This window comes from Vigna umbellata, chromosome 1 (assembly GCF_029865625.1).
Source record: "Vigna umbellata cultivar VRB3 chromosome 1, Vumbellata_1.0, whole genome shotgun sequence".
Taxonomy (NCBI): domain Eukaryota; kingdom Viridiplantae; phylum Streptophyta; class Magnoliopsida; order Fabales; family Fabaceae; genus Vigna; species Vigna umbellata.
The window spans coordinates 16,743,321-16,758,142 of record NC_142165.1 but is presented as its reverse complement, the minus strand read 5'-3'; the positions used below and the strand labels follow the sequence as shown (position 1 = coordinate 16,758,142).

The 14,822-nt window shown below is 34.9% G+C and overlaps 2 protein-coding genes across 2 annotated transcripts; both read right to left on the bottom strand.

The window, feature by feature from the left end:
* Positions 1-29: 29 nt before the first annotated feature.
* On the bottom strand, positions 30-6,730 carry LOC124843803 (S-adenosyl-L-methionine-dependent methyltransferases superfamily protein). Its single transcript, XM_047320628.2, has 8 exons — positions 5,460-6,730; positions 4,999-5,148; positions 2,978-3,248; positions 2,783-2,875; positions 2,127-2,301; positions 1,397-1,639; positions 1,020-1,214; positions 30-388 (listed from the first exon to the last, which is right to left on the bottom strand). Exons 1-8 carry the CDS (start codon positions 6,282-6,284, stop codon positions 190-192), a joined length of 2,151 nt encoding a protein of 716 aa, XP_047176584.2. The 5' UTR covers positions 6,285-6,730; the 3' UTR covers positions 30-189.
* Positions 6,731-8,665: 1,935 nt separating this feature from the next.
* Positions 8,666-13,747, bottom strand: LOC124843815 (putative LRR receptor-like serine/threonine-protein kinase At2g16250). The gene is made up of 5 exons (XM_047320640.2): positions 13,175-13,747; positions 11,040-13,088; positions 10,593-10,718; positions 10,122-10,144; positions 8,666-9,707 (listed from the first exon to the last, which is right to left on the bottom strand). The coding sequence occupies exons 2-5, from the start codon at positions 12,866-12,868 to the stop codon at positions 9,112-9,114; spliced, it is 2,574 nt and encodes an 857-aa protein (XP_047176596.1). The 5' UTR covers positions 12,869-13,088; positions 13,175-13,747; the 3' UTR covers positions 8,666-9,111.
* Positions 13,748-14,822: the final 1,075 nt, after the last annotated feature.

Below are 14,822 nucleotides of genomic sequence, written 5' to 3'. Positions count from 1 at the left end.
GAATATATTCCCTTGTGTATGCTCAATGGTTAAAAAAAATGGATTTGTTATATGAAAGATACCTGTAAAATCTCCTTCATACATATCATTTCAGGTTGAAGGAAGATGATGGTAATAATACAGATCATATCAGCACTTGTGGTTATGGTAGATGTGTTACAGAAGAAGAAAATTGCATACAAGAGGGACTTAAGGCCTCCACAAAGTTTTCTGTGCACACAAGATACCCTCCTTCTCCTGAGCAAAAGTCATCCTAATCTCCCACTGCATGCTTTTCAATATTTCTTCCAATGGATTTAGAATTTCAACTTTGTCACGTATGATTGTCCAACCTCCTGGCCTTGTTATACGGTCCATCTCAACAACAATGGACACAGGCTGCTTGCACCTGCAAAACAATTGTTTCAAGAACATGAAACTGATCTTAAGCATGTAGTCAACACACAAATTGTCACATGTAATTCTAATTTCACTACAAACTGCTGGAGATCTCCCGTCGACTAGAAATAAAACAAGTTTACAATATATTAGTGGGTTCAAACTTCACCTTACAAGTCAGTTTTATGGAATTGAGCATTTACTTCTTAAGATGGTATCAAAACCATTCAAAGTCTATTCTAAAGATAAGACAAGTTTACAAGCTAATTTTATAGGGTTGAGTTGGGCTTAAAATCCAATTCTGAACCTAAAGACCTAACCGTTTAAGGTCACATTAATGGCATTTATTGTTTATATATTTAAAAAGTCTTAAATGGAGGTTATCTCATCATTTGACATCTTATAAGATTTTGCACTCAATAGTATCATATCAGTGGATGATATTTCTAAAAGGATAAAAATCAACCAAGAAAAAGCTAACATGAACCAGAATCAAAAGTCCTTCAGTTTATATGAATTAAAAGCATACTTGAACCTTCTAATTTTACTATAGTCCAGAAGAACAGGACCATCTCATGTCAAGAAATAACATCTAGAGAAAAGCATGCATAGAACAATGTTAAGACTTTGTCCAATAATACCTGTTTTTGAGCCGTGAGAACAAATGATCAGCATGCAGAAGGTCATATGTTCTTGGATAAGTGCCAAATGACTCACACCAATCATGGTACATACCAACAAGCCCACGTTCAAAAATGATGGGAAGTGTATCAGGTGCATGGACAGGCACTACATTCATCACCCAGACCTTTTGTTGAGAGAGAGCTACAGCCAATCTGAATTTACAAGGGAGAATTGTGAATACATATAGGAAATCATGCAATGAACAAAAATTAGACATGCATTAAGTATGTATCAGAGAATAATGCAGCTCACTCATTGATGCAAGGAACCTATCTATGATATCTACAAGGACTTTCAAATTGAGTACAAATTTCAAACTGGTTTCCTGGCATACCCTCCATAGATGGATTTCATGTCCATTACATTCCGAATACTTGTCCAGTTAATGCCTAATCCACTGATATATGACTTATTAACAACAGCATTCCAGTGATTGGTGTCTGCAACCACTTTCTCTTTGTTGTTCACCCAATCAGGATAGGTTTCAAGCCTCTTGGGCCATTCCTCAGGCCACTCTGCCCCATGTTGTTCAATTCCAGACGGAATAGGGTGCAAACATGTCTTCATGGGAACATACCTATTCAAAGAATATTGAAAATTTACCAATTAATGAATGAGATAACCTGATTAAACTCAAGCAACTAAATGCAGTACACAAAGATTCACAAACACACAAATGATGAGTTTGGTTTTGGAAGTATCCCAAGCATGTAAAGTCTAAAAATAATATTCAATCATAATCTGTTTTTCCTAGCTTTGTTTGGAAGCTCAAATGATCAATTCCAAGTTTTAACTATAAATATAGTACATAACCAAACAAAGTCACAACCAATTCTAATCACAGGTAGCACCACCATCATACTAATGTGTAATTTTATGTCATTACCAGATCAAGGAAACTCTGCTAATATAAACTAGCACCGAAAAATCAGGTTGGCATGCTGAAGATAAATACCCGTTTACATTCAACAAAAACAAATTGTAACTGGGAACATAGTGTAGAAAGCAATGATATACTGCTACAAGAAGATCAATTTAGCAAAATAATATTTACAGTAGGATACCAAACTGCATCAGGATTTTCATTTTCTTTGCAAAGTGGTGGAATCTTCTTCCTCCTCAGTTCGTATATGTCGTTTCCTTCCGGCTTCTGATATATTTTAACTCCAACTTCTCCAACATCATCACTTTTGTGAGCCAGAACATTCCAACAAATAGATGCAGTCAATGTTGTCATGGCTGGAAGAGAAAAGATATGTTTGTCACTTTTATGACATGATTTTTGTCATGTAAAAAGACAGGCAACGTTAATATATACACAAAGCATTGCCAGATAATGTCTTTAAATATTTTCTGATGAAAGGCTAGTGCATCTGATCTCCAACAGTAAGTATAATCGATATGGAATACACTGCAAACTTTATATCATAGGGAACATATGATATATCATTTTATGATAATTCAAAATTTTACCTATATTTTATATTATATATACGATCGAAATGTGTATTTCATTGTTACCATTTTGATCATGGTTTATCATGACCAAACCAATGAGCCATAATAAGGAATGGATCATTTTTTAATGCATTAATAAATTAATTAATATCCTGCTACAGTTTTGTTAAAACAAGAATACATGATAATAGTAATTAATGATAAGAAACTGAGTCTTTATGTCATCTGTGAAGGCACTTATGAATCAAGCATGAGACCAAACCTTCTTCTTCTTCAATGCTGTCATGTTTGGTTGACATAATAAAGTATCCACCAGGTCTTAGAATCCTATTCATCTCCAATAGAAGTTTTCCACCTGAAAAAAAAAGTGGGAAATTTCAACCTGTTCTTCCAACAAATAAATGTAAGTTGGAGAAACTATTTCCAAAAACAAGAAACTGAAGACAGGAACACAAACCATTGGAATGCCAAGGTATGCTGCAACCTGCACAATGTATAGCATCAAAAACTTGACTTGGAAAAGGAAGTCTCCTTCTATTGAAAGGACTAATCACTGCTGGAAAACCCCGTTCAAGCGCCACCTGAGCCAAGTCCACTAGATCATTCTTCAATCCGAGTGATAATGTTAAAACATCCTTATCAAGGAGAGCAGCTGCAAAGCTCGAATCTGTACATCCAATGTCCAGGACAACACGAATGTTTTTACCCCATTCAATGTCTGGTACCATCTATAAAGTTCAGAATGAGTATCAAAATGTTTCCAACATGACACAAATAAAAAGTAACAATTTTATTTTGTTTAGTTGAAACTTGTAAGCTAGTATAAACAAATATCAATATTACCATCACAATGCAATAAAAGAATATACAAAGAGATATATAGTTGTTCAAATAAAACCAAGCGCTGAAAATGGACATGACAAAGAAAGCCCAAAAAAATATTCAATAACTTGTTCAACAAACTAAAACAATACAATCCTAGAAATTTCAGTGTCATATGTACATTTTCATCTTATTATATCTATTGTTAGGATATTTAGTTCAGCCTTCTTGCCGATTGGCATAACATAACTCTTTCATTATGCAATCTCAATGTAGGTAGTTTCCCTTATTTATTTAAAGGGTTTATTAACAAGCTTAAAGCTAAGTAAGCTTTACATTGAGGAAGAGTATTAAAACATATGGAATGTCAAAAAAATGTCTTATCAAATTCATAAAGAAGTGGAATGTATCTCTAACTAAACTCAAATCAGTTTGTAAAGTGAGATTTGTACTCACTTATATACTATAATTTGACCTTAACACACCCCGTTATGCCAAGAGTTGGACATTTTGAGTTCGGGACAGGTAACACAATAGGCCTAACAAATTTTAAGAAAGTGGAATTTAAATGTGTGAGGTTTGCTCTCATTTATATACAATACTTTGGTCTTATCTCTAGTTGATGTGGACTCTTCAACATAAATAAAATAAGTTTTGTTTCAGAAACAGAAATAAGCTATCATTAACCATTGTTCTTGACATTGACAATAGATGAAAGTATTTTCTATATTGCCGTGTTTTACATAAAAGAATTTCAAAGCACGAGATCATGACTCATGAGAGTTGGTTGAGATTGTATAGTTACACACTTGTACAGAACATGAGCAGCATTGCACTTGAGAAGAGGTTTAAACCGCATAGGAAGTAAAGCAATAGTGAGACAGTGGCAGCACAGGGTTGCCATAATAATAGACATATTTCTATGATGCAAAATTAAAATGCTGAAATTTTTATGTGATAAAATAATACACAATGATTTTTATGGAAACTGGGTAAGAAACTAAGATTAATTTTCCAAAAGAGAATGAAAAATGTGTATTTCAAATATGAAAGGTATTACAGAAAAGAATAGGTTTGGTTCCCCAGCAATATATTTCCCACACCCTTCCTTCTCTCCCCATGTCTTTTTCAATACAAACCTCTTTTACTCTTAACTTACTGACATGTTAACTAACTCTTAACTACTTGTAACTAACATCAAATAGCCTTATTCCCATTTCCCTTACTTCTTCTCTCATAAACCTTTGTAATAAGAGGTTGCCTCCATCATATTTTCAAGGCATAACAATTGGAAAATAAGTGTCAAGCTTACTGAACTAGTCGGTATCTAGATCTAAAAATTATCTAACTACATGAAGTACACACCATATGAATTTGGTAGTGTTAAAAGGAGACACCTACCATAACTTGTAATTTCCCTTAATTCACTGTTGCCCCAAACAAAGAATTCCACGTATAATGAAAAAAAAATTGAAGTCACCAAATTACAAACAAGTTAATCTCTAACGTCAGTAAGGTAGTTCTGAGATTGTCATGTTAGATAAATAAAACTCCAGAAGTTCGACTTCTTATAGTTTTCATCGATGTATCAATTCTGTTTGTCCACAATCATGCTTAAGAGGTACCAAACATAGCACAACCTAGGAGAAAACTTACCTCTTCAATGGACTCAAGGTAGTGATGGATCCCTCCCTTGAACTCAGATTGGTTTTGGGGAAATGTAAGATACTCTTCAGACTCCATCAACCAATTATGTCTCTTTATGTAAGCAGCTAGTTTCGGGTGTGCAACATTCTTGTACAATATCTGCACTGACACAAGATGTTACCATGAGAAACAAGAACATAAGACACCGATATTTAAGCTTGTGTCCCAATTTGAATAAATTTCTGAAGAAATACAAACAAGACAAACAAAAAAAAGTAATCTTTTAGTACGAATTAAAATCTATTTGTAACTTTTCCATAAGCTACCCTATCTAATTTCTGCATAAACACACATAAATATAAACTAATTACGGATATCTTGTATCTCAAAAACCAAAGAATTATCTCAATTCAAATGCTCAAAAAACTAATAAGTAATCCAAAATAGGATTTTATGCGTTTTTCATGTACCTTCAATTTGCTCTCAGGCCAAGGCAGTGGAGATCCATACCCTTCATGAGGAAGAGGAACCAGACACATAAGGGGTGTCCTAGGACAACTCCTCTCTGTGTGCCGGTAGCTTGTTACTTTACCACCACCAACTTCAATATCAATGCAGGGAATGTAATTATGCTTGCTTCTAGAACTACACAATTTCCAGCTATAGCTAGCATTTGGATCAAACAAGGGTCCTTTCACTTTTACCTTGCTTTTTTTTCTCAACTCCTCCGCATCTTCCACCACCTCGGAATCATCCTTATCCACGGATTCAGTCAAATCACTGCCACCATCAGCATCCACATCCACATCACTCTCATGATCCACTTTCTCTTCTTCACCCTCCACCTCCTCTTTCACGTTCTCGTTCTCTTTCTCTTTCTCTTCCTGGCCATGTTGGGGTTGAGGCTCCTCTGACCCTTGATGATTCTCTCTCTCCTTGTCCTCCTTATGCTGCACGTGTTTCTTCTCTTTCTTGCTGTCCTTTCCCTTGTGTTGTTCAGAGTGAGGACGCGTGGCAGAAGAGTGAGAAGACCCATTACCGTTACCCTTACTCTTTTTCTCACTCTCACCACCCTTTTTAGATTCATCTCTCAACTTTTGCGGCTTGTGAGAAGAAGAAGACACGGGTTCCGCAATGTCCTCAAAACTCTCCCTTTGGGAAGTGACAGAGGAAGAAGAAGAAGAAAACACTCCCCACACAAAGATGAAACAGAGACCCATTACAGTCACAGCTGCCATCTTCACCCACAATCCATGTGGGCGTTTCGCTTGCCGAACCAACCGAGCTATGGCCATACTTCAATCCAAAAAACGAAATTTTTGCAATTCAATGATCGATGTAAGCTCTTCGAACTACCACCACCCTCCTTCTAAAACGAATCTGATCTAAGTCTACCGGTTCAACAAATGAAAATGTAAAGAGTGAAACAGCGGAAATCGACAACAATTGCTCAAATCTGAGAACTGAAACGAACAGGTTTAGGTGGAAGAAATGATGTCTGTTTCAGAGTGACGAATGGGAAAGTAAAAACTTTGACAAAGCGGAAGCGTGGAAATGGTTATTATAGAAAACGAGAAGTTTAAGACACAAAAGGGGTTCGAAGTTGCGTCAGTGGTTGAGGCATCATGGTTAGGCAGAAGACATGTTCCTCGGAACTTCGATCCGTATGAGGTTTGATGCAGAGACACAGAGTAGATTATACGTAGTCAGCGCTTAATCAACAACGGTAATAACCAATGTGCTTAAACATTATTATTACAAACAATTATAATTATTGTCATTGTTATTATTTCTCAAAACAAAACAAAATGTTTTGTTCTTACTTGAAATTTAGACCGAATCTTTCGTCAGCAAAATCTTTTATCCCTTTAAATGTGAATTGTGTTGTGGAGATTAATTATGAATTATCATAATGAAAGATGAATCAAGAAAGAATGTAAAAATATACATGTGTGTCATTTTAGAGTGTTTTATAGGAATTTTTTGTCCAAACTTATGCAGTAATTGTTCCATATACTAATATATTATTATTTATGAGTAATCATTTTTTAGACAACATTAAATGTTTTTAGTGAGGGGTTTGCATTATCTTAAACTGATAAGATTATATAGGATGGTGAATGTTTTGCTATGAGGCTCAGAATGTGTATCAATTATGGGAATTTATTCTTGCACCCCATATTTTCTTCATGCACCTCCATAAGTAGAAAAAACAAAATTGTTCTTCCTCCACCAGCCCAATTACATACTTTCCTCCATCTCCATCCCATCTTTTTCTTTCACCTCCACCTCCAACCCATCTTCTTCTTATCGTTGCCCCTTCATTCTATAGAGTATGAGTGTAATTTCACACATAATTGCATAGAATATGTTCTCTTTCATTCTTTTCCTGCAATTTCACACAGTTCATTTTTTGTTTTCACATGCATTACATTACAAGATTCTACAATCTATAATGTAAATTAATATTACAAATTATACTATAAAAAATGTAATTTGCATTACAGATTATATTTTAAATTTATATTACAAATTATATAATTTAAAATGTAAATTTATGTTATGAATTGTATAATTCAGAATAAAAATGTTACTCTGATGTTTAACAGTTTTAAAATTTAGTTTTGGAGAGAAATGGTTTGTTACTTTTATTGATCATTGTATTTGTCTCACATGGATTTATATTCTGAAAAGTAAATATGTGGTTTCTCACATATTTGTTAATTTTTTTCTTTTTTGTTTAAAACTAATTTGAAAAAAAAAAAAAAAGAATTAGGTGCAATGGTATTGAATATGTGAATTAAGAATTCTAAAAATTTGTTTGTATTATTCATGATGAATCAACTCTTTATCTAATCCTACAAACACCGTTGCACCTTATTTATATAGTCTCCACATATATAAATCAACTCTTTATTTTATAGTTGTTTCTACTTTTTCTTTTTTATATTATTCAATATGAAACTTTAGTGAATATTATCATTGATGTCATACAAAATTCATACTATGGTTAAAAAAACCCTGAGAACTAAATATTGAACTCAAACTGGAAGAAGAGATGGATGCATACACCAAAAAGATTTATTTATATTTCTTCTTAATTAACTCTTCATTTTATAGTCGTTTTCTACTTATTCCTTTTTCATATCAGTCAATGTGAGACCTTAGTGAATACTATCATTGATGTCATAAAAATTCTTAAGCCATGAGAAAAGAATGTTGAATTCAAACTATAACAAAGGAGATGGATGCATTAGTAAGAAACTCAACATGAGATGGTAGCCAGTAAAAATCGTGTATCAAGCCATAAGATCATATGAGCCTACTGTGAGGGAGAAGAAGAAGTCATTACCTCCAAAACCAACATTCTCGTTCGTGACAACTCTAGAGCTTTTAATGGATTGGAAATGGGACTTATTTTATAACCCAAAACTTTAGCCCATTTTGTTTTGTTTCGAAGCCCAATCAGGAATCGGTGACTCCCTCTGGTAAACTGCCACTGCCTTCAAGAACAGAAAAACGTGACTCCCTCGAAAAAGCTCATTTTTGTTACTGTTTTGTAGCTAAGGAGGAGTTACTAGGATGTGGTGTTTTGTATATTATGAAGTTCAATTATGAATTTTGAGTGAGATATGATGATTTTTTGTGTGAATATATAGATTTTGGACACCAATCATGTCACACTTTCAACACTTCAAGATTAGGGCTTATGCCACAGAACTCAATAAGATTTACAGTGCTAAATACAAACTACCAATGGACTGCACGAGTAACACAACCATTTTCCCACTTCCACTTCCTCGTAATGAATGAAAACCCTCTCGTTATCTTACATTTTGTCACACAATTCTTGACCTAAAGAAGGGCTGTTTGAATGAGTAAAAAAAATCAGTTTTTTTGAGCTCTCATATAGCAGACATTTCAATGAGACCTCTTAATCTGAGCTTCAGAAAACAAAAGGCTATCATCACTGGCAGTATTAAGGTTTTCCATTGCTTCAAAATAGACCATAATGGATGCTGGCTAGGTACTGAGTTTCACCTGCTACTAAGAGGCAACTGCTATGGCACCACCAACCAAAGACCTCACAGACTAAAGAAAAACCAAATCTTTCACAAGTGCTTATCCTGCCTCTCCAGCCTCCACATCTTGCACTTCCAATGGTTCAGGGAAAATTTCATTGGATGACCTTTTGTTGGAAGATGAGTGATCATTTCCACTACTTTGAGAGCCTACTCTTGATTTTTTAGTGTCACTGCTACTCTCTTTGTTTGCATGTGTTGTGGCAACAACACTGTCTGATGAACTGTGTCTCCAGCTACCAAAGAAAGCAGTGCTCCAAGATTTCCTAGAAGAGTTTGATCTCAACCTCGCTGAGCTGCTATTATCTTCTCTCACAATCTTCAATGGATTCTCCAATGCTTTCAGGACATGTCTCATTGGAGGACGTTTGGAAGGCTTTGGATTCAAGCATGCATGAGCCACAATTGCCATAGCCCATACCTCTTCCAATAGGTCCTCATCCACTATCAATTGTGGGTCAATAATCTTAGTCACACGTTCTTTATCGTACAGAGTGATGTAAGGCAAGGTTTTCTCTAACCACTCTTTTGTAGTGCCATCATCTGACTTGCTCACTTCAATGTTACCTGTAATGAGTTCCAGTAAAATCTTCCCGAAACAGTACACGTCGTAGGTGCATGTCACTGATGATTTACCTGTTCATTTGCACACCATGAAAGGAAAAATGTTTAGGATTTCTCTTGTTACAGTTTTAAACAACAAAAGGGCCATGAATCTTAAAGCCAATATGTTACTCTGTACACACAAAAAAAAGTCTTTTTTTTCAAGATTTGAGTTGTTTTGATGATAAAAAGTTGTTTACAATTCCAGCCACATGTTTGAAACAATCGCTCAAATTTGTAAGGAGTTATTTTGATCATAAAAACTGATTTTATGAATCTAAAAATGTGATTTTGTGATTATCTTTCAACAGTTTGTGTTCCGTCAATTGTTGAAATAATGTACTTTTTACAGTTATTTCAAAAAATGACAAAGTTTCTGGCTTAATATGAATGGATCAACAATCTGATAAAAAACTAAATAGACATTGCTAAACCAATTCTACTCACCAGGATCGCCTTCACTAGTAGATCTGCAAAATCACAAGAAAATAAACAGTTTGTTACAACCTTTTCTGGATACAAAAATAAACAAGAGAATATAAACAAAATCAGCATGCAGTGATAACTCTGTAAGCTTGCTTGTGCTGTGTGCCTTGATTACAAGAAACACTCTTAGCAATAGAATGCGATCCTTTTTACACATCAATTTTCAGTGACTTAGGAACATATGCAAAATTAAATTAAATAGGTCAAATGTCTAAGACAAAGCAACAAATATACTAATCATAGATACGATCAAATCATTTGTCTGGCCATTATGTTGCAACCATTAAAAGCTTCAGTATGTTTATAAATCATCACAGCATCTCTTTGATTTTTTTATCCATAGGAATTGATTCACTTCTGCTCTAACAATATCTCTTTGATTTTCATTCATTCATTGCAAAACAGTTATGCTTTATTAATTCAAAAACTTACGGTGGCTTGTTGAAAACCCTTGAGATGACTCCCTGTTGAACATCTCCTTGGGCGGTAACCTGGCTCAAACTTCCAAGTCGCACTTCAAATTTATCATCAAGAAGTATACTGCTAGCTTGGACATCCCTTCAAAAATCAAGAGTGTAATTTTAGTAATTTGCAGAACTACAAAAGTTATTTCACACCTCCTAACTTCACACATTGTTAACTGTGACAATGATAACAATTTAATACAACAAGATTGTAATGTAAAATATAACTACATAGAGATAAAAGACATTTCTAGCAATCATTCTAACATAGAAAAGGCATCATGCTAAAGAAATGAGAATCCAGCATGTCTTATTTTGACAACATAAATTCAATCAAATTTTGCAGACAAATTCAATTTTTGTGGCGTGATCATATTGAGAGAACCGTAACAATCTATACTGCATTTGGTATTACCTGTGGACAAGGGGAGGGCTGCACTCATGTAGGTAGGCTAGGCCTTCAGCAGCTCCTATTGCAATTTTCAATCTCGTGATCCAATCCAGGGACTGTAATTTACCATCTGGCTCATTGGCTCTGTGCAAAGAAGTAGCCAAATCTCTATGTGGCATGTATTTGTAAACTATACATTTCTCATTCTCATTGTCCAAGCAGTGGCCCAGGATTGGGACCAATCTTGCATGTGAAACCTTACTTAATAGTCTCAATTCCACGACATATGATTCTCTCTTAAATAAATTCAAATCTATCCTTTTGACAACCACAGTTGCTCCACCTTCCAAGACTCCTAAGAAGAGGACCCCGGAATGGCCATTCTTTATGACATTTGCTTCAGCAAAATTGTCAGTTAGACGAATAATTTGCTGAGAACTAAATGCTTCTCCCACGCCAGGCACAAAATCAGCATCCTTAGGAGGTATAGGGCTTTCCCCTTCCTGAACAGGTCCCTCTTCTTTGGTCCCCCTTTGAACTTCCGAGCTTCTATGATTGTGACATTGTTTTAGAACCAGCACAAGGACCAATGTCAGCACCGCAATAAAGCCAAGCCCACCAAATATTCCTACCAGTATGAATACCACCCTTCTGCTGGACTTAGATTCTGGGAATGAAAAGGGTAAGTTTCTTGCAGCATAAAAAGCTCTACACTCGTCCAAATTCCTCTGGTTTGGAGTCATCTGTAGGCAATTTCTGTCTAGAATAACATTACCACCACCTTGCACCTCACCTTCCAAATAATTACTTGACAAATCAATAGTTTTAAACTCGTACAGTGAAGTGTTCAGAAGTCCATAGAACATATTATTTGACAGATTGAACACAACACCAGCAGAGCTACCATTCCAACTTGTGAAATTCGGCAGTGTCCCAGTGAGATTGTTACAAGACACATCAAGAAAGGTCAACCTGGGCGTTGAGCTAAAATTATGAGGCAGAGCACCATCAAACAAATTCTCGCTGAGAATGAGAACCTCGAGGGCCGAGAGCCGTGAAAAAGATAAATCACCAAAAAATGAACCCGACAGAAAATTTTTGCTAAGATCAACCTCAACCAACTCAGAAAGGTTACCGAGTTGAGAGGGAACCGACCCAGTGAAAGAATTCCCAGAAAGGTTCAAATTTTGCAAACTAGAAAGGGCACCCAGTTTGAGTGGAACAGACCCACTCAAGTAGTTGTTAGAAAGATCAAGCCTTGTGAGATTCCCAAGTTGAGTCACAGAAGCAGGCATATACCCTGAAAGAGAGTTATTAGAGAGATCAAGAACAGTCAGTCTTGTGAGATTCTCAAACGTTGTAGGCATTTTACCAGTGAGAAAATTCCCTGAAAGCACCAAAACCTTCAACCTACTCAACTCTCCAATTGAATTAGGAATCGAACCCATAATAGAACAAAGCCTAAGGTCAAGTACATCCAACACCTTCATGCTCTCACCCAACCACTCAGGAATAGACCCATTAAGCACGAACCCAGAAGCATTAAACGATTCCAACAGTGTCAAATTCACAAGAGAACCCACTTCAAAACTTGGGTTAAGGCGACCCCACCGGGTTCTCCTCAAACCGGACACGTTTATACCCACAACTCGACCATTCCGGCAATGAACTCCGGTCCAGTTCCCGCACGGTTCTGCTTTTATGGGCCAATACTTTGCCCTAATCCCCAACGACGATCGAAGCTCCCTTAACGCGTTCCATTCCGTTGTCGAACTCAAACGCATTCCCATTGTTAACCCAACCATCAACAACAACATTGAAACCACACTCACTGCAATTTCCCCCATTCCCATGAATCCTAAAACTCACTCTCACAAACTCAACTTCACTTCTTTATTTCACAAATATCCTCTACAGCAAAAATTCTGCTCCACTCGAGTAGAACCACTATCACTGCAAAAGTTCTCCTTCTGGGTCGAAACACAGTGGCATACCAGGACTTGAATTTGAGACCGCTACTTAACCTGTACCCGTTGATCCATGCGCCGAGTGTTAAACTGAACTCGACTTCATCTGCATCATGCATGCACCAGTTTAGTTCAATTCAGCAAATTTTACACACAACCCATAATTCTATTTACTTTTTCACTTTTGTTTACCTGCACACGATTCTGTTCCGCCGTCTCTTCTGAACTCCGACACAACCCACGAAACGGATCCATCAATGTTTCAATCGGGAAAAATGTCTCTGCTTTTTTATTCCCTCGCAGGAAAGTGCATGAAACAAGGCTTTGGCATGTTTAAGGTTGTATGTTTGTATAATGTTGTGGTGTGTTTTACATGACCAAAAGGGGTGATGGATTCGGAACAAAGATGAAGCTTTTGCAACAAAACATTAAATGGGTGCGAAGAAAATGGATAGTGCATTAATGGTGCCCCCAACGGCCACAAGTCTTGGTTTGTTTCTAACTCACCGAAGATATTAATGAAGATTTGAGAGAGAGAAAGAGAGTGTGTGAGTTTCTTCTGAAAAAAGTTGGACTGTTTTAATGGTAGTTATGGGAAGTGAACATGGTGTGTGGTTATGGAGGTTGGCTTTGTAAGAAGATTTCATTGGATAATACAATACATTACAGCAACAAATCAAGGAGTTGAAAAAAAGAAAATGATTGTCAATTTGTTGTTAGAAGTTTCGTGGAATTGCATGGCCTTTTTTTCTGAGTTGATTTTTCTTTTCTGATTTCTGCTGGAAACATGAAAAATATAAGACCCCTGAAATCGCCATCCACTGATAAATGATGACATGGAAGACTTCTTTTTTTCATATTCTACTATCTTACAAATTTTATTATCCAAGTTTCTTTCGCATATTTCATTGTTTTCACTCATTGATGATAATGCAAACACTTTAATTATGTAAAAGTACATTTGTAATTTTTAATTTGCTATCCCATTTTACATGGAAAAACTGTCTCTATCAAAGTTTTGAATTACAGGTGTCATTTTTTTAAGGAATAAACATGTTTTCCTTTAAATTATATTTTATTTCTAAATTAAATTATAATTTTTTTTTTTTGTAAAAGTAAAATAAAATAAAATATTCTTTCCATCAAATATCTCCATGTATTTGATTTATCACATAAAAATCCCTTTCACATGTAACTAGTATATAATTATATAATAGTTAATAATAATCATAACATTAAATTATCAAGATAAATTATAATATTTGAATGTTGTTTATAGATTTAAACTATTTTAAAATGAAAAGATTTAATGAGTGTGATTAGTCGTATTCGTTAGTATATTTATTGGAATAGATAAAAACAACATATAATTTTGTTAAAAAGATGTTTTACTTGTTATAAAATTCAAAGATTAAATATTTTATAATTTAATTTGAAAACATCACTCAAATTTTGTTTATAAAAGTTGTAATAATTTAGAAAGAAAAACATATATAATTAAAGAAAACCTTAATATTTATTTTTTAAAATTTTAAAATAAGACGGTGTTAAAATTTCAAGTGTAAATCTGAGTTTTATTAAGTAAAAAAGAAAAGTAGAACACCATACTACCGAACCTCCTCTCGATAGACGATGGTATACTTTAAAGTTTGTTTTTAGAAATAACATGTTATATAAGTTTATTCACAAATAATTGAGCTGATATTTTCTCTAAATAAATCTTTCAAGTGATATTAAAAAATCCAGAAGGCCATTATTTGGAAATCTCAGCATAGTCAACAAAATTTTTATAGTTTTAATATTAAGAATAATAAGAAGAAGAAAAAATGTTATAGAGAAC

What these genes read in the sequence shown, in the direction of transcription:
- LOC124843815 (XM_047320640.2), bottom strand. Translation starts at nt 12,868, where the DNA reads ATGGGAATGGGGGAAATTGCAGTGAGTGTGGTTTCAATGTTGTTGTTG. An exon ending in AGCCCTCCCCTTGTCCACAG is followed by an intron (nt 10,719 to 11,039) that starts GTAATACCAAAT and finishes TGATTTTTGAAG; the next exon opens with GGATGTCCAAGCTAGCAGTA. An exon ending in AGGGTTTTCAACAAGCCACC is followed by an intron (nt 10,145 to 10,592) that starts GTAAGTTTTTGA and finishes GTGATTTTGCAG; the next exon opens with ATCTACTAGTGAAGGCGATC.
- LOC124843803 (XM_047320628.2), bottom strand. Translation starts at nt 6,284, where the DNA reads ATGGCCATAGCTCGGTTGGTTCGGCAAGCGAAACGCCCACATGGATTG. An exon ending in CATACCTTGGCATTCCAATG is followed by an intron (nt 2,876 to 2,977) that starts GTTTGTGTTCCT and finishes TTTTTTTTTCAG; the next exon opens with GTGGAAAACTTCTATTGGAG. An exon ending in CAGCATTGAAGAAGAAGAAG is followed by an intron (nt 2,302 to 2,782) that starts GTTTGGTCTCAT and finishes TTTCTCTTCCAG; the next exon opens with CCATGACAACATTGACTGCA.